Source organism: Morone saxatilis, unplaced genomic scaffold (genome assembly GCF_004916995.1).
Source record: "Morone saxatilis isolate NCDOM2014 unplaced genomic scaffold, NCSU_SB_2.0 Contig20, whole genome shotgun sequence".
Lineage (NCBI taxonomy): Eukaryota > Metazoa > Chordata > Actinopteri > Moronidae > Morone > Morone saxatilis.
The window spans coordinates 11,611,709-11,631,079 of record NW_023339763.1 but is presented as its reverse complement, the minus strand read 5'-3'; the positions used below and the strand labels follow the sequence as shown (position 1 = coordinate 11,631,079).

At 40.1% G+C, this 19,371-nt stretch overlaps 2 protein-coding genes across 6 annotated transcripts in view; one reads left to right on the top strand and one right to left on the bottom strand.

The window, feature by feature from the left end:
• Positions 1 to 8,130: 8,130 nt before the first annotated feature.
• smyd4 (SET and MYND domain containing 4) lies at positions 8,131 to 14,768 on the bottom strand. The gene is made up of 10 exons (XM_035667159.1): positions 14,534 to 14,768; positions 13,368 to 13,512; positions 12,843 to 12,932; positions 10,981 to 11,974; positions 10,333 to 10,599; positions 9,953 to 10,158; positions 9,669 to 9,816; positions 9,450 to 9,566; positions 8,516 to 8,639; positions 8,131 to 8,339 (listed from the first exon to the last, which is right to left on the bottom strand). The coding sequence occupies exons 1-10, from the start codon at positions 14,665 to 14,667 to the stop codon at positions 8,216 to 8,218; spliced, it is 2,349 nt and encodes a 782-aa protein (XP_035523052.1). The 5' UTR covers positions 14,668 to 14,768; the 3' UTR covers positions 8,131 to 8,215.
• Positions 14,769 to 14,962: 194 nt separating this feature from the next.
• LOC118331385 (replication protein A 70 kDa DNA-binding subunit-like) overlaps positions 14,963 to 19,371 on the top strand; it is a 38,791-nt gene continuing 34,382 nt past the window's right edge. For 3 of the 5 annotated variants that reach the window (XM_035666274.1, XM_035666275.1, XM_035666273.1), the window contains exons 1-5: positions 14,965 to 15,090; positions 15,254 to 15,332; positions 15,562 to 15,670; positions 15,769 to 15,860; positions 15,959 to 16,057. In XM_035666274.1, coding sequence (XP_035522167.1) covers positions 15,791 to 15,860; positions 15,959 to 16,057 — 169 coding nt within the window. In that variant the 5' untranslated portion in view covers positions 14,965 to 15,090; positions 15,254 to 15,332; positions 15,562 to 15,670; positions 15,769 to 15,790. Of the gene's footprint in view, positions 15,091 to 15,253; positions 15,333 to 15,561; positions 15,671 to 15,768; positions 15,861 to 15,958; positions 16,058 to 19,371 lie in introns of all 5 variants that reach the window. The other 2 variants (XM_035666271.1, XM_035666272.1) reach the window with 2 other exon arrangements.

The following is a 19,371-nucleotide window of genomic DNA, read 5'->3' as shown; positions in this document are numbered from 1 at the left end:
TTACGTTTCTAACGATCCATTAACAATCACGACAAATGATATGGATACTTGGCTAGCAAAGTCTCAATTTAGATTGAATTACAAAACGGTTGATATCTGATGTTCAGGTGACCGCTGTTTGTCCTTCTGGCTGTCATTGACTGACGACACCAAGGCCACAATGGCAGTTAAGACACTCATGCTGAAGGGTAAAGTGTATCAGTGACACCTTGGAAAGTGAACCAACTGCTTGAGTCAGGGAAAGACGCTGGCCTGAGGCCAGTCCTGTTAGAAGGGGTTAATCAGTTCCAGTGGTAGGCGATCCAGTTTCAGTGCCACTATAAAGATAAAACGTTTTCGGAAAAAGGAGAATTGCTTCCAGTTGTCTATTAGATAATTACACCATGCTTACTGGACTGAATGTTTTTCTTTGTTACAAAATGTGCTGAATCACTCACTGTAATAACATGGTGGGCCCCATATCATAGATGATCACATTTTATTTAGATACAGTATGCTGAGTCTGTCTACTGGGATCAGTAGTAACATTCATCAGGGGCAGGATTTGGGTTTAGTTAAATTCAGGAGGTCATCAGATAATCAAGTGACAATATGTTGAAACCGGTCACCTAATCGTTAAATACCAACACTAGGCTATTGAAATATAGTCAATTAAAAGGACAAATAATATACATTAGACAGAATAGACAGAGTTGTACAGGTACATTGTGGTTAGCCTGCCTGACATCACTCCCTCAACGTCTCCCAATAAACCGTGCTGCTGTCAGGCTGTCCTGAAGGGGCAAAGTAAGAGACAATATTTATGTTTGGCAGGGCCAGGCAATCAGAGTAGTATACCCTCCATCCATCAGCAACTAGCTCATCACTTCTACCCACAGTCAGGGTGAACTTTCCAGGGCAAACCGCACCCAGGGCAGCAGGACACTGTGGAGATGGACGAGCAGTGACCAGAGTCTGATGCTTTTCACCTCTCATTTATTCAATAATTGATGCATTTTTAGCTGCTTAGAGATGTGCGATGTGAGCTCTCCAGGACTGTGTGTGGTCAAATAAGGTAGCTAGCAAAAGGTATTGGCCACCAGACTGTGGTGCAAATTTAGTACATTAACTCAAGTACTATGCTTTAGTACTTTAGCGGTATTTGGTACTTTACTTGAATATTTCAATTTACTCCTACTTTAAACGTCTATTTCACTACATTTCAGAGTAAGTCTTATACTAAAAACATATGATACGCTTATAAACTTTTGTCAAAGATTCCCAATCTTTTTGGCTTCTGACCCCTTAATAAAAAGAAGTGTCTGGTTTGGGCCCTTGTCATTTTTCTCATTAGCAGTTCCACCAAAGAGTTTCTTCTCTAAACCTCCAAGATGATTTTATTTAAATGACATTTAAATGTTCAAACACCACAGAGGCTAATTTATCCAATATTACCTCCCAAAAGCAAATCCTGATGAATACAAATTTTTGTAGCTGAACTCTCACAACCCCTCAGATTTATTTAATAATCCTTTGGACGCTGACGTACCCCTAGATTAGGAACCACTGGATTAAACTACCTAAATGAAAATATAATAATAAAACAACCTTGACCAGCTAACAGTAAAATGCTACTTACACACTGTTGAAGCAGTATTAACAATTTAATAGTGTCATATAAGTAATCAGTCACAGAGGACAGTCTTCTGCATGATGAGCACTTTTACTTTTGTTACTTTCAGTAGGCCTAGATTTTGTTATACCTATATAATCTACTTTTGCGGCAGTATGATTTAAAATAAGGGTTTTTATTTGCAATTATTGACTTTTACACTGTTCTATTGGTACTTTTACTCAGGCACGATATCCGAGCACTTCTTCCACCACTGCCACCAGATAATCAACTCTTTAGGACTCATACAATCCTTGTAGAAATCATCACAGCGAAAACAGAAGATTTACATTTTGGAGAAAAAAAAACAGTTTTCTGGTGCTGATGTGTGTTTATGGGAATAATTAAGGAGAAAGGCAGAAGGGAGACCACTTGTCAGCAAGAGGACCAGCACGCATTGAAGTGTCCTTGAACACGACACCAAATCCCTACCTGCTCTGCAGCTGATCATGCGCTCTTCTTGTGAAGGGGGAAAGTGAAAAGAAAATTTCCTTACAGAGAGCAATAAAGGATCAGATTACACATTACAGTGGGGGGCAGCTAATGAAGGAAAAGCATGAGCAGTCATAAAGGGAAATGTCTTCATCATCCATCCACGTTTCACCACGATGCCGAAAATACTTGTGCCATTACGGCTAAGAACAGAGCGGGACACTTTCAGAGGAAAGGAGGCGTGGATAGATGGACAAGGAGGAGGGAGACATTATCTTACATTTATTATGGCAGCTTATTAAAAAGGGGAGGTCATTATTTTTATCTGGAGAGCAGAGAGAGATAGGGACCTATTCTTAGCTTTTACCCCCATGGCTCGACAAGATAGATCTACGGTTTTATGTGAGCCTGTTTTAGAAAACCCAAGCCCATCTACAGCTTCATCAAACACACACACAAAATACAACCTACTTATATTATCATTGCTTTGTCAGATGAATATACTTTTATGACAGTTATGAAAAAAGAAAGAAAAAGAACGGCAGACCTTTTATTCTTCAGTTAACATATTTAGTACCCCAGCGGGCAGAAGGAAGTGCTGACACCACAGAATATAAACTAAGTAAATAAATAAATTTCCCCAAGGGCGACTTTCCTCTCAATATTTCTTATTTGCTTTTTGAGGTTCGAAGTATGTCACCTGGGTTATTGTTCCCTGGAGTAGGATGAATAATGTCAGCAATATTCAGCTTTCATATCTGGGAACATCATAACAAGCAGACAGTAGTCAGGGGACAGTAGGAAGCATTCCTCCATAGAGTTTGTCAACAACAACTCCTCTCATTGTGGACGATAATGCGATGAAACTTAACATATGCAAAATAAAAACTTCACTTAGGGATTTAAATGATAAGAATCAGCTGATATAAGAAAGGTCCCAAACTCACACAAGAGTCTGCAGCCATGCTAACAGCTCTGTGAGGCTGAACAGTGGAGCTTTGAGCTAACTTTAGCATGCTAACTACATACATGATCAAAACATGCTCACAATAACACTAACATGCAGATGCTTAGCAGGTGTAATCTTTTCCATGATCATCATCTTCCAGCAAGCAACATCTACTACAGGGTTCCTATGCACAATATTTGTTTCCCCAATTATGTTTCTCAATCCTCCTAATCCTCAGAATCTTCATCTTTTCTGCGTAAGTAAACCTTTATGGCTGCGTTCTTCATTGTTTCTATTGACACAGTGAATAAACAAGGCATGTTACATACATGTTAACAGTTATATTTTAAAACCAATTATTTACATCTGTCAAATATGGTCTGAAAATCTAAGTCTGGAAAAATATGGAATTTTGAAAGTGTGTAGGAATTGTGTTACTAATTAGAAATGAGCAATAAGCAACACAAGTTACAGATGAGGCTGATGGGAATGTCATTAATTTTTCAGGTATTTGGTCATAAAATTAAACATTTGACCTGATTTTGGCACTAAATTTGTCTTATAGTAAAACCACAAATGTCAGCCTCATGGTGGTGGACCAACCCACTGACCGCCATCCCCAGAGCCATGTGGCACTACAGTAGCATGGCTAAAAATACATAGATTGGAGTGCCAATCAAATCCTTACCTTGTATGGTTCGAGCTGCTTAGTCATAGGTGTGTGACTGTGTTCCAGCAAGGTGAACTGTTTCAGTAGAGTGACTGCCGGCGGGTCTGTTGGCCCAGCTGACCCTCACCTTGTCCGGTAGTGTACATGCCTCTCTTGTGCACGTCCCAAATTTAGCAAGCCCCCTTCTCTGCAGCTGACACTACACCAGCCCTCAAACATATCCCACAAGCCATCGCTCTCTTTCTAATAATGATTTGGATGTTGAAATTGTAGCCTGCAAGTGCAAGCAAAAGTTAATGAATGTTTCTATTTTTGTCTTTCCAAACTGTTTTAAATACATCATTATACTTAACACTCAGTCTTGAGTGACTATTATTTACTGTCAGCCATTTCCATAATAGTGCGTAATAACCTTGCCTGTGTGGAAGACTGATGGGGATTTTATTTTTACATGAGCACCAGCCACATTACCATCGTCTGCATCATGTATCAGATGTCCTCTGCTGTGAAGAGAGGGGCTGAAAGATGGAGCATCGAGGAGACTGACTAAAGGAACAAATCCACATAAAGGCAGATGCAGACATCGGAGAGCTTGAGGGGGTCGGAGCTCTCAGAGAGCAGAGTGAGGGGCTCATGTAACTATAAGGATGGGAGGAAGGCGACAAGAGAGCTATTTTGTCCGGTAAAGGTGACATGAGACCCTCCACAGGGGTCTGCATGGGAGGATTTAAAGTGCAAGTTGATGAATAAGTGGTAAAAGAGAGGTCAATGAGATTGTGACTGTTTAAGTACCAAAATAAAAATAAATTATGACCACAAACAACAACAACAACAGACTATTAAAGCTAAGATATGACAAAAAGCTCAAAGGTGAACAGTTTCATTATGCCAGCATTGAGTCCCTTTTGGTTTTTATTTCAGGTTGTCTTTTGGGTCGTGTTTCTCAACTTGAACAAAAAAAAGCTTTGTCATGTCAAGTCTGAGGAAAATTACCCGAATGATGTCAGAAGGGTAATCTGCTCAATTTTTTTTCAGCCATGCATGGCTCCATGGATGGTCAGTGGGTCAGTCCACCTACAGCTACTGGATTGATTGCCAGCCAAATGCCTGTACAGACTTTCCCGGTCCCCAGAGGATGAACCCCTCTGACTTTGAGTCAAATGTCTCGACAACTGTACAATTTGGTGCAAACATTCATGGTCTTAGTCGACTTTGGTGATCCCAGAGTTTCCATTTATATTTTGGTTGATCTATTGGTTTGGCTTTCTTTACAATTAATATTGCAGCTAGTGTGGCTGTAAACTCCAAGCTTAGTTTAAATATGTCCCTTGTGAGTCCCCCACTGAGTGACAGGGCAAAATCTTTTGATTATTATTTTTTTTTAACTGTTTGGCCAGCTGTCAGATTCTGGCTGAGAATGTGAACTGAGCTGCTGATTTTGCTCTGATATACTCGAGTAGTTCACATGGACAGCCTGCCTACACAGTTCAATATTGTCTTTGGCGTCTGTGGACCTGGACCAGCTGTGGATGCGGACGTGTTCCACACATGCTCACGGAATGAGCAGGCGGCAGCAGCAGTTACATTTAATGTCTTTCTTTGGAGAGGGGATGAAAAGAAAGAAAGGACATGTGAGCTGGTTGATTAGAAGGCTATTTAGTAATTTAGACCAGGATATTGAGATGGGGTGGAAGGAAGAGATTAAAGGAAGAAGGAAGGAATAAAGAAATGTTATTCATATTTAAAGTTGTCATAATGATGTAAGACAGCTTTTTCTATTCATATTTAATATTATTCTGGCAGAATTTAGCATGATGACCAACCTCATTATTTCAGCATTGGTTACCATATTCTATTATTTATATTATTTATGTAGAAATACAGGAAAAATGGGATTCAAATGGCAAATTTTACTCTCGTTAACCACTTTAATAGCCAGCCACACCTCCACACTTAAGGTCAGAGTTCATTGTTATGGTTACAGCTGTGTGTATAATTCATGTAGGGGTGGTTGTAACGTTGATGACCAGCGGCTTACAGGAGACACGTTGAGTCAGGCCAACTCAGCTGTTAGTAACTCTGTCGGTCTGTGTTACAGATATTGACGCAGGCCTTGTTACAGAATACACACGCAACAGCTTTTTGTTTGCTGTCTGGCCAATTTTGATTGCATTATGTATAGCCAGACATCTGATAAGCCCGAGATCACAGCCACTGGAAATGGCCTCAAATGGCACTGGACAGTCAAATAAGGAAACTGTGATCTGATACTGGAGGTCTGTAGATTTATTCATGCTGCCTGTGTTTCCCCTCCTAATGCTTCTTTTCTTTCCCTACTTCGAAATATTTAGTTCGCTTGCATTTTTCCCTTTGAACATGAGCTCACATTTTCTCCCTGAGCTCCAGACGGATATAGAAGCACACATGGCTTAGCTCACAAAAGCAAACAAACAAAAATATCTGAAACATGAATGAGCAGTTTTAGATCTTGAGATGCACACAATTTGTGTGAGCAGTGCAAAGACAAACTAGAACCTGATTTATAGTCAATGGCTTTTCTACATTAGTATTCTTTAAGCAGTGCGTTTAGAGCGGAACATTTCTGGATTTTAACATTCAAATACTGTAGTTTTATTATCTAGGATTACTATGACAACTGTATGTTATCATGAGCTGTACAGTAGAGGATGTTAGGTTACATTAGCAAACATCTCCTATTGTGTGCGGTATCACTCAACGTCTCTGTAAGCAATATTATCTTTAGCTCTGCATTTGCAGACTTTGATCTGCATCAGTGACTCTCCCACTTGGAAGAAGACATTATCTGACATGTCATGTTAACATTATGTTAATATACAGCAGAGGTGCTGAGGGTTTTCAAGCAGTGATTTGAGCAGGGAGTGGAATTACACTATCAAATCCATTTGAAATTAAATATGATTCAGTCAGTAAATTCCATGATTTATACCAAAAGAAAATGTTATTTATATATAATACAACTTGGAGATACTTCATAGTACAGCATGTATGGTTTGTATCGTGTTGTTTGAGCATAGAGTGGTTGAACATTTAACAAGCGGTATGACATTCATTCAAGCCAGCTAGTTTGGACATCTACTATATGGAAAAACATACAAAAATAAAAAAAACAATATCAAAAATGACACAAAATAAAATTATTTGTGATAATAAATTGATTTTGAAGATACAAGTTTCTATTTGCAGCACTGATTGCCTGTTAGGTAATTTTTATATATTAGTTGTATAGATTCTCTGAAAATAATCATCAGATTAACAGGTGATGAAAATAATTGCTGGTTGCCGCCCTAATCTTGTTTTTTCTGAATTTAATTACAATATCTGTGATATTGCCTAATTCTTTGGACTCAAAATTGACCCCAGTTTAGTTTCAACAGTTCATGAATGGCTTTACTTTATTTGGTCCTGTACCTGCGGCAACCTCATCTCAACAATAATCAGCAGGAACTTGCAGCGTGGAGCCTTTTTGAATTCACTGTTAATCGACTCCTTGGCTGATTTCACCAGCTGCTTCTTTGAGCTTCTGAGCTGACCTTAACTTTCCCTAAGTACGAATCTGTCGGATTGGATGCCCTCCAGATACTGGTGATGTCTAACTGGCAGATGCCTCGGGAGTTCCAGCTGCGATCGAGATTTTATTGCTGAACAGGGGCTGTCCCTCATCTCTGAAAACCAATGAGCCTTTGCAGCAGAGCTCACAGTGATCAGACCCCTTGTTTTCTTGCCGTTTATGTGGCACAGTAGAAGGTTACTAATTGATTATAAGTTAAGAGGGGGAAAAAAAAACTAAAGACCTTTACGAAATGCTTTCATAGATTCATAAATGACCTTTAAGTTGAATGTATAAAGGTCTTGGAGGACATGGGGTGGGTACTGTAGGTTCAAGAGTCAGAGCTAAATCTTGCTTTCAGGCCATCGAAGCATGAAATTGAATTTGTCAGTGGATAACTGCTGCCACCTAAAGGTCAGAGGACTCCCTATATCTGTATGTAGTACCTGAGGGTATTTGCAGATTGTATAGATTGATTAACTTGCCGTGTAAAACATTTCTTAACCACAATCATGAAGTACGCACACATTTACTTCAGTTTCATTTAGAGAAGTACATGTAACCTGGAAGTACCTGGTGGATAAGTTGCCTCACACTGCAAGGCTACCACTGAAGCATGAAATTGAAATTATTGATGGATACATTCTGACAGCAAGAGGTCAGAGAGCCACAATCAGCTGCATGTATACCTGTGGCCATTTGTTAGCTGTGCAGACTCATACGTCACCTCTAAAACAGTATACTTATTACTGTATAATGGTATAAAAGTACCTGTATATGTATACAAAAGTGCTTATGAACAGTAATATATACTTTTTTTATATCAACAGAAGTACACAGAAGATTTAACAGATTTTAATCAGTATTCAAAGTTCACAACTGGAATCACATTGTTAAGATTTCCACTCTTGTGTACATGTAAGACTAGCCTCGTAGGCAGTTCTCCATAGCTTGCAGCTCCTGTATTTCATGACAGTGAGGGCCACAGTGAAGGCAGAGGAGGTGTCTGACCTTGGGGATGACAGAGAGAGCTTGGCCTCTGGCACCACTGGGAGAAGGAGGTGAGAAAAACAGCAAAGAAGAGATGTTAGTTCTACTAATAAGTCAAAATCATGAAATTGTTATTAACTTATTATTACAGTTAGTATTAATACGTATTTATAATCAGATGTTGAAAACAACACGCTCTGAAAATGTTCCTCACTATTTCTATGACTTACTCACCCATTGAAGTGTAGCTGAGCTAATTTGAAGAGTTGACGAGCCAGTTCAATACTGTCCTCTCCGTACTGGGAGCCAATAGCTACAGTGCTTCGCTCCAGATGGGAGGCTGCATTGTCCCAGTCACCTATAGAAAGAAACAAAGCGGTAAGAGGACTGAAAAATCTTTAGGTCACATATTGATTAATTTGACACACATTTGATTTCTTTGCTTTAGCAACATATCTGAAATTAAACATGATACTATGAAGCATTTCATCGTCATCATCACTGTGCTTGTTCACTTGCTGTTAGTACTAATCCAATCAATGTGTATTGTAGCAGCCAATACACATTATCCAGCTATTTATACAGGGTTATAAATCCAATTATAGGGTTTGCTTGAATCTGTTTGCATATGTATGTTTCAGTATATTCTTGTTTTCCGAGAAACCACTGCTATCAATAGTTTGGTATAGTAGTACATTGGTATAGAAATTTAATCAGTCCTTAACCCTTTCATGTTTTTTTTTCTATCATTAAAGAGTATTTTGAGTTGTGATATCTACTCAACTGGTTAAAGTATGTTAAGCCTCATAAAAAAGGTGCACTGGGTTTCCAGAACCAGACCTTTTCAGGTGGCGGCCCTCCAGTAAGTTTAAACCTTAACAACCAATTAGTAGAAACATTCATTAATAGTAATAGTAAAAGTGTAATCAATTGAAACTTCCATTAAGAAGTTAACATTTTATTGTTTTTGGTTTTGTTTGGGTGGGATTGTTAGTTGGGACTATTAGACGGTATTCACAAATGTGTATATATATATATATATATATACATACATAACAGACAAACAGAACAGAGCACAAAAAACAGCCCATCTGTTACCCACATGAACCAGTAGGGATATAGTAACCACAAAGCTCATCTGCAAATACTCATGCTTTATTATTCTCACCCATTGTGGCATATGCTCTGGCTGTGGCATCTGCCAGCTCCCCCTGCAGTGGGTGTGTCTCTGCGAGGATCAGTCCGGACTGACACTGGGTCCTTCTCAACAGTCTCAGAGCCTCATCTGAGGGAGGGCAGAGCAGAAGCTATGTAGCAGAGATGTAACAAAAGGCTCCTGAACAAATGACACACACATTATTATATGTGCATAATGTATCATAATGACCTGGCTTCTCTCTCTCCATGAGGTCCACAGCCTCCTCCAGGGCGACCCTGATCCCCTGCAGCCTGTGACTCACTTCAGATGAAGGCATACGGTGACCACAGGTTGAGTGCGAACATATAAATTCTATCCTTCTGTCCTCACTGCTTTTCTGAAAATCATATAAAGGGTCTCAAAAGTCAACAGCTGTAAGATAAATGTCAAAAGAGGAATTCATCAATAAGTAGTGCAATTAATCATATAGAATTGTAAAAAGAAAATCCTCAAAAACATTAATAAACACCTACTCTGAGAGGGCCTTTGCACTTGCAACACAGGAGACCAGACTTATGTAGATTTCCAGCATCTGACTTCTGCTCTCTGCTCTCTGTACCCTCTGTACCCTCCTCCTGCTGCTGCTGCTGAGTACAGGCCTCACACTGACACAGGAAGTAGTACTGATCCTGCAGGAGACGCTGGCGTTCTTGGGTCACCATCCTACTGCTGTGGGGACCTGAGTGAGGGAGGGTGGGAGTTGATGCACAACAGCACAGGTTAAAGCTCAAAAGATAAAAGAACAACACAATGAAGCTCTCATTTCAGTGGAGAGAGCTGTAGAAATGTTGCTATTTGCCCCTGTGATTTATGAAATATATCAGCACCTTGACAAAAAGCCTAATTTTCCTACCATAGCAATGCAGGATCTCTTGTCCAGGAGTGATAACTTTGGCTGCTCTGACAGTTACAGTCACTCCGCGGGCTGTGCTTCTGTCCTCAGATACACTCTCACTGAGATCTGCAGACACATCTGAACCTGAGGGATCAGCACCGGTTCCAGTGCTGAACACCAGGCTTGTGTTGGGACAGCAGGAATGATTCAGAAGACTTAGAGTTGGAAATATTGCCGTAGCAATGCGGATTTCCCTGCTCGACTGCACTGCCGTGGTTGTTGCTCCTGTGAGTCGCAAGAACCGGAAAGTAAAGGTCATTGAGCAACACAAGAACATCGTCTTCGTCATCATGCATTATTAAAAAAAAGCACAAATTCTGCTATAGTGGACTGTATAAGCATGGATACCATTACAGTAGAGCTGATTTAATCAATCAATTACCAGAAAATGAACAATTTCGATAAACGCTTAATCAAAAATGCCCCAAATTCACTGGTTCTGGTTTCTTAAATGTCGGTGTTTAGGGTTTTTAACTACTTGGATCATCTTGTGGTGGCTTTGCACTGATGCAACACTCATAAACTTATTCCATCTTTCCGACTTTGAGACACAGTCATGATTTCATATTGTGATAAAACTTGAGGCATGGTGATAACACTCTTCACCTGTATCTTGCAGCGTGACGATTGCCTGGGCGTTACACATCAGCTGCAGGATGTGCCTCAGAACTGCACTTCCCAGCAGCCACAGCTCCGAGCTCCAATCTGCGATACCACCCTCCTCGTCTTGTGATTGGTTGTTCCCCTCCGAAGGTCTACTGAGGTCCCAAGATGCAGGTGGAGGTCCTGCCTTGCTGAGCTTTAGGTAGAGCGTTGCCACGGTAACCGCACACAGGAAACGCAGAGGAGGGCTGTGGCGTTTCAGGTGGTGCAGCAGGTGAAACACGCTCAGATAAGAGTCACCGTAATATGAAGCATGACTTGCATAGGAATCACCGGACTCCCTGCTTAGACAGCTTGGCTCTGACTTTGTGTGCTTGTCTCTGATTGGATCCCTGGCCATTTGGATGTTTTTGAACCCCGCCTTCATTGTCACCCTCAGAGCGAGCTGCAACATCACACCCATCACCATCAGATCTGCTGCGAGCGGACACTCCCAGCGGTGATGCTCTTCCCAGGCGTCTCGCTGACAGGAAGCTGAACAGTATCGGCTGTAGTTACACCCCTCGCACGGCACAGGACACAGTGTTTCAGTCAAACACCTGTGACAGCGCCTGTGCTCCATTCCAAGCAACACTCCTCTCTCCGTGTCCTCTCTTCCTCCCGTCCCTTTCACCTCCTCCATCCCTGGTATAAGGACACAGCTGTACGGCCTGTCATTGAGGATCACCTCCCCGGCTGCTATCCTCTCTGCAGCCACCAGGTGTCGACCTTTCTCTGGGCTGAAGCTGACAGCAGCTTGAGGACAAATGCCAAATGTGAGAGGTCCCTCTCTGTCTGGACCTTTATTATTCTTTGAGGCAGGATTGTGATGATCCTCTTTTGCCTTTCGGCCTGCAGAGAGGTGTTTGAGGCACTGCGTGCGGCGGTCCTCTAGTTTGTGTAAAAGATGAGAGGGATAGCCATTCTTTAGAGCTTTGTCAATATCATCAAGGGATTCCTGAGGAAAAGAAGAAACACTTGAGTTCAGCCACAGATGATTAACATTTAAATATTAAATAATAAATAATAAATAAGAATGAGTACGGATCTACTATCGAAGCAGGAGATGCTGACCTGAGAAAGGAATAATAAAGCCATTTCTATAGGACACTAAGTGAGAAGTGGTCATTGTGGCATCAGTAGTGGCAGAAGCTTCATTACTAGTCTATTTAAACCTCAAAAGGCCTCTGAGTGAATTATTATCCTGCACATTTCAGATTTCATCTAAATCTGTCATTTAGCCCTACACAGGTAGTAAAAGGCAGCCCATAAAAGACTCTGGAATGTGTCTGACTTGCTTTATTAGAGTCGAAGAAATGAATTCATGAAACAAGGTTGAGTCAATTAGCCAATCGTGAGGCTGATAGGCTTCAATTAAGTAAGGCATTATAGAAGATGAGCCTCTGGTTCCAGAAGTACATCTACAATAACCTCTCAATGATATTATATGGGTTCCTGTAGTGAAAATCTTATATTACCAAGGTAGCTGAGGAGAAAGCTCCTTAATGTTTTCTCACAGACCCTTCGACATCATTATGAAATAACCCATTTATGTACCCAAACCATCGGCTATTTGTGTGGACTTCAATATAAACTACATCTTAAGCATGTGACTGTACTGTTTATATATAGTACACATTTTTCCTGCAGGATTCTTACAGTCAAGTGCTGATCAACCTGATCACACAAGGATACAATCTGTTAAACATCTACAGGCCCATCTGTAGTTGACGAATAAAAAGCAGAACTGGTTTAAGCAGGTTTTAATGATACCACAAGTACAACACTACCTCATTATTTCATTGTTGAAGATGGCGCCAACTCACCTGGTAGTGCTGCAGATGGTAGAGCGCAGCGGAGCGGTTGGCAAAGCACAGAGACAGCTGCTCCGAACTTTGGGGAGCACAACATATGCCCTGTCATGAAAAGAGACAAAGGAGCTGGATGTTGATGCATGTTAATTAGGACTGGGAAGGACACCATGTTTAAGGTATACTGCTATAAAATCCCAAATGCATTTTTTCAGTACTGTTCTCAAAATGTAAACAATTTGTATTTACAGTCCATCAGATTTTGAACCAGTTTAGGGAGATATACAACATTATCTGATGAATACTGTTTACAATGCATCACAACTATTACTATGTTATATCCTGTTCAGCTTCTACTGATCCCATATCCAAAAAACAGCTAAACAGTTGTATGTTTTAGATGAAATAAGACTTAAAAGAAAAAGGTCAGATACAGCTCATACATAATCAAAAGCAGGCTAGCGTTTTGAATGGAATGGTGGACCTGAAGTTTCTATTTTCTGGCTCATATAGAACAAGAGAATATGATTTTGACTTCACCTGTGAATAGTGCAGAGCGGCTGCAGTGTAGTCTCTGCTCTTGAAGCTAGAGTTGCCCCTCTCCCTGCATTTGGCTGCTTGTTCTGTGTCCTTCTGTACAGAGTATCCTGCAGAGACCGACTGCACAAAGTCCAGATCATCTTGGCTATGAAACAGAAATGCGGACCATCACAGACTACAGAGAAACTAAATTAGTGTCTCTGTGTTCAACATACAGCAGGAAAGCTTATGTTCAGTGGTGGAATGTAACTTAGTACATTTACTTAAGTACTGTATGAACGAATTTGTGCTACTTGTACTTGAGTCTTTTCTTTTTATGCCATTTTATACTATTCCACTACATTTCAGAGGGAAATCGTGTACTTTATACTCCACTATGTTTCCTTTAAGCTTTTTTTCAGACAAAACATACAAAGAGCTTATAATATATGATGATTGTTATAAATTAAAATACCTAACAGTATACACAACCGCATCTGAAACTATTAGTCTATTAACTGAAGTGAAAATGAATTGGCAAGTAGTGATAATGATAATCAAAGTAAAAATGTGCAAACATTTATGGTTACAGATTCTCAAATGGGAGGATTTAGCTCATTTTCCTTTTAATTATCTCAGTTTATTTAAAATTACTTTGCACTTTGGACTGTTGGTTGGACAAAACAAAGCATTGTGAAGGTGTCACTTTTGGGCTCTGAGTTATGTTACCGCATTTCTCACTATTTTCATACTAAAATGAAACATTATTAGCAGATCAATCCATAATTAAAATAATCATTAGTTACAGTCCTATACATCTTTTTTTTTATATTATTGCATGAGTAATAATAATCTAGTGGTATATTATAGTATAAAAGTCACAGGGGCAGTCTTTTTTAGTACTTACCTGATTATACTCAACATACTTTTACTTAAGAGACATTTTTAATGCAAGACTTGTAGCAGAGATGAGTACTTTTGAGTTACAGGATGTGAATATGTACACCTGTATGTTCACTTTAAACAAGTGAATACAGTGTCTGCAAAAGTGAAACATGAGAGGAAAAAGTGGTCCAATCCAGGTCTCAAAGACCATTTAGATTTGTCTCATAAACTCTCAGACTGATCAGATAGTGACTGGAAACCCACAAGTACAAAACAGACGCAATGTTGAGCTAGCTACTCACGTTGTCAGAGTCAGCGTGTATTTAAAAACATCGTCTACTTCAAGCAGGGATGTAAAATGCTCCTTTAGCTCGGGGTCGAGTCCGGTCCATTTCTGTGCAACGTGATCTTGCCACTGGACACATGGAAGATCCATCGGGAACTAAAATAAAAGCACCCGAGCACCGGGGGACAGTTTAGGGGTTTGTTTTGATTCCGTTTCAGGCCAACACGCGGCAGTCAGAGAACCGACGTCAAGCTAGCGTGGATCAAATGGGCAAACACGAGCTTCCGACCTCAACTTTCAAAATAAAACCCGTACCATCTAAATAAAATGTTCTTGATGCCCAAGAAGGATCCTCTGAGCTAATAGAGCCAATTAAAAGCTATACAATTATCTCTACAATGCATAATAACCACTTCATTAATCTCCAGTTAATGATTGACAGTAACTTTATCCGGATGGTAATGTTATGGGACAGGATGGGGCCAGGCAGCATATACTAACAAGTCCATGTATGTTATGGTCTAGGCCCTGTTCAAAGGCTCAGAGGTGAACGATCCTGTGCTGCAGCTGCTGGTGAGTGAACACATTCTCAGTGTGTGTGCACTGGAGGCTTCAGGTTTCCACATCACACCTGTGTAAAATGCATAGATTAAGATGAGTGCAGAGACGCACACGTGAAAACATACTGCTTTGTATTTTTGCTTATAAAATCCTTCCCTCCCTCTGTGTTTGCCAGAACATCCGTAAGATCACTGGTGAGACTGGTCTACAAAGGTACCGGCTCATATTGAGCGACGGTCAGCACTCTTTGTCTTGTGAGTATCTTGCACTAGCCAGAACACTGTCAGACTGTGGGTTCGGTTTGCCAAGGTACATATTTTGCCTTTTGGCAGCAGTTTGACAGACAAACATGAAATATCAGTACAGAAACGCTAAGGAAAACTTGCAGTTCAGAAGATAATCCAGTACCAGTCATAGATAAATCTGTAGAATAACTTTTTTCTGCATTGACATATTTGGATATGTGTGTGTTTGTGTATGTAGCCTTCCTGCTGGCCACACAGTTAAACCATTTGCCAGAAGACAACCTCCTGGTACCTAACTGTGTGTGTAAGGTGAAGAGGACCATCACCAACTCATTGTCAGATGGCAGGTATGTGTTTTTATCTTCCTTCCTCTCCCTATTTTTATTTGTTTGCAGCATGTAATCCCCTTTGGCCTAATTTTAGCTTTTTTCTTCTTGTATTCCAGGGTTGTGGTGATCGTGCTGGACATGGAGATATTGCAGTCGGCCGAGGAAACTGGAGGGAAGATTGGAAATCCCACGCTATATACTGTAGACAGTATGGATCTTTTAAAATGCTCATGCATGAAGTTGTAAAAACAGTTGTAAAAAAAAAAAAAAAAAAAAAGTCCCTTATGGTGTTAATTCAACTTGCAGGTAAGACCTCAACTCCAGAGAAGTCGGCCTCAAGTGCGTCTGTCCCAGCATCCCCTCCATCTGCTGCAGTACCTGGACCCTCCTATAAGAACAGCAGTGGTAAGTGCCAAAGATTTTTGTATTATGCTCTTGTCCTCTCAGTCATTACACATAAATGCTGTAACAATTGTTTCATTCCTATTACGGTCATTTTTATCAGTTTTTATTGACCAGGACAAATCAAACTAAATCTCTGAAGTACTCTTGGGTTGTCAATCGTTGTTTATCAGTCAGTTGCATGGCAGAAGTAGCTTTCTGTGTTGACCAAACAACAAAAATTTCAGTGCATATGAGGATACTAGGGTTGATACTGTTTTATTACATTAAAAATAAAACAAAAAGGAGCGAGCTACATGTTTCACATGTTGCTTCCTCAGATTCACCATGTGCTTAATTACCATAACATGTGCCTTTTCAATAATCAGCTGTACACAATATTACAGTATTACAAGAAATATTGTAATATGGGAAAATATAGTGTGTGGAATAGCCAGTTTTTGCACTCAGATATGAATTGTATCTTATTGTTAATTATAAAATGTAATATTTATATTTCATCTTTAGTGGTAGTAGAATAATATTTGCTATTGTATTGTACTGGAACATGAACCTGTTGGATTCCCTGTTAATCAGCACCTGATTATTTAAAGGCACACCAGCAAATCTGATAAAGCAACATGCGAAACACGTAGTTTTCTCCTTTTTGGGGTTTTTTAATGTAATAAAACAGTGTCAATCCTAGTATCCTGGTGTGTGCTGGAATACATTTTGTTTGGTTTACTTTGGTTTGCCCTGCACCAGCTGGCACCCAGAAGAGAAGCACTGCTGTGCACAGCATATTTTCAGCTTTTTAGTTTTTTGTGTTGTTGACTTCTCATTCTCAGCAGCAGTAACTAAAGACAAATGTGATTAGGGGTTGGGAAGTATAATATTCTGCAGCAAAGAGGTGATACATTCTGAGCATATTCTACCTGAGGTTTCACATCTAGAGCACACACAACAGCAAGACTCCACTTGTTTTACAGCCAACAAATTGGATGAATTTAACTCTCAAGCATACACCTATTGATTACTGTACTGACATTGTCGATATTGCAAAAACATGCAAAAGCTAAACCTTTCCTTCCCATGTACAAGTGGGCAGCATAAAGTTGAAGCAGATTAAATACAACAAAGACAGACATAGAGTTTGGTATTGCAATAGTTTAAAAACATCTCTGATCTGTGTGTTTTTAACCGATAGTATTGACAGTAGTACCAAGAATATATGCGAATGCTTTCCCAAGCCACTGCATGCAAGGCGGAGAGGTCTGAATAAATCATTTTTAAACACAACAAAACACTTCACCCAGAGGCCCTCAAGCTCTCTGTTCATGGATATTACATGCCAAATAGATTAATGCTACTTATTTGCTAAGCAGATTACAGTAATTAAATACCTCGCTAATATAAACAGGTTCTAATTTCTTCATTTAGCAAAGTTAGATGTACTGGGCACTAGGGTGTTGCTCAACCTGAATACAGTTTTGTCACATAATGTATTCTTTATTCTGCCGTCAGCAGAAGGAACAAGTGAAATATAGTGTTTATGGAGGACCAATTATGAATAACAATATGAAGTCAGGGTAGCGAGTAGGGATCATTTTCAAGTAATAACTAATTCAACATCATTTTGGGCTTTGTGACATGTGAGCGTCTCAGTTAGATGATGAGTTGTTGTGTCTTTATTTAAACATCCCTTTGCTTCTCAGAGTTCATTCTTAAGTCCCAGATCGCAACATAATAACAACACAATGATCTGTTTATTGTTTACACCAGTCAATATCAGCTGTGTAAGAGTTGAATGGTAATTAATTTTTTTCAGGATCATTTAGGATCCTGCTATGTTTCAATTGTTATTTTAGAGGAAATGTGAATAATTTGACAAACCCTCATCTCACCAACAGAGGGAGCCATGTACCCATTGAGAGAGGGGGGTTGATGAATGGTTTGCAGTCCTCACTGGTTTTTCTTCTCAATACTGTTCTGCAGCCATGATTTGGGACCAGCTGAGTCTTTTGTTGTTTTTTTTTAATCTCATTTACTATACTGCACTTTAACCACAACTATGCAGTCAAAAGTAAATCCTGGGCTTCATGCCTTTTGATATTCATAGCACCTCAGTGTTCAAAGGCTGTAGTCTGAGCGTGGGTTAAGAAGCAGATGAAACGGGATCATAAGGCAGAGGGTGTTTTTCAACCAGTTGAAGGTAGCCACAGGAAGTGCCAAATTAATGGAAGTTCTTTCAGTTTAAGTGCCCCATTTTTACATCACATTGTGCACTTTTATCATATATACTGCTTAGCTATCAGAGCTGGAAACTATCTTGTTGCCCACTGGCCACTGCAGAGTCCATAACTCACATCCTTTACCGTTTTACCACCAACCCGATTTTTATAACAGAATAGGGCCTCCAAATGATGGTTGGTTTTCTGCCAAAATGGCTGGTGCCATGTATCATGCCTAAAGTAGCCTGTGTTTTATTTGATCTTCTTTTATTAGCTCAGCCTTTGTTTCACTCAGTTGTTTTATACCACCAACTGCTCTCAGCATCGACATTGATTTTGTTATGTGGCAGAAACATACCAATAGTCCTCCTCAGTGGAGGATGTAGGCATGTGGGTGGATAATGAGTGCTCAGTATATATTGTGTGTTTGTGTGTTTGTGTGGTGTGTGTGTGGTTGTAGGTTGTGTGTTCGTGTAATGTGTGTGTGTGTGTTAGGTGTTTGGTTGTCTGGTATGTTTGTGTGTGTTGTGATCTGAGGTGTAGCTTGTGTGGGGCCGATGGCGTATCTCTAGTTGTCATGGCTTCATTGAAGTGTATGTTTTGTGTTTTGTGGACCTTGGATTGCGCGCGCGTTGTAGCAGATGCACATGACGGTTGTGAGCGGATGTAATAGGAAAGAAGGGGTCAGCTAATTGTGACTGCGGCAATAGATAAAGGGACGTGCTGGCAGTTATTAGGTGGTGTATGGTTTTGTCTATCAGGGCACTCTTTCCTCGTTGTATCTTCTTTGACATCACTGGTTACGGCTCGAAGAATGTCCATCCAGTATAGCAGTAGAGTAGCCTGGGTGGCTCTGTTTATTATGTCCTGTTTGATTGAATTTTGGGCGCCTGCATTGCCTCTTTGTTATGAGCTCGAAAAACTATATGCCTGCTGGTTAGAAGTATTGGTTCTCGCAGACTGAATTGGCTTAATGTGTTTTTTGGATTATTTGGGTGATTTTTATCTCGTCCGTCTAACAATCTAAGGGTTCGAATTGGCGGTTATTGATGGAGGTTAATAATGAAGTTAGATTGAGAATATTATGGGCAAGACACGTTGCCAGGA

What these genes read in the sequence shown, in the direction of transcription:
- smyd4 (XM_035667159.1), bottom strand. Translation starts at nt 14,667, where the DNA reads ATGGATCTTCCATGTGTCCAGTGGCAAGATCACGTTGCACAGAAATGG. An exon ending in TACACGCTGACTCTGACAAC is followed by an intron (nt 13,513 to 14,533) that starts GTGAGTAGCTAG and finishes TCTGTTTCATAG; the next exon opens with CCAAGATGATCTGGACTTTG. An exon ending in CATGGAGAGAGAGAAGCCAG is followed by an intron (nt 9,567 to 9,668) that starts GTCATTATGATA and finishes GCCCTCCCTCAG; the next exon opens with ATGAGGCTCTGAGACTGTTG.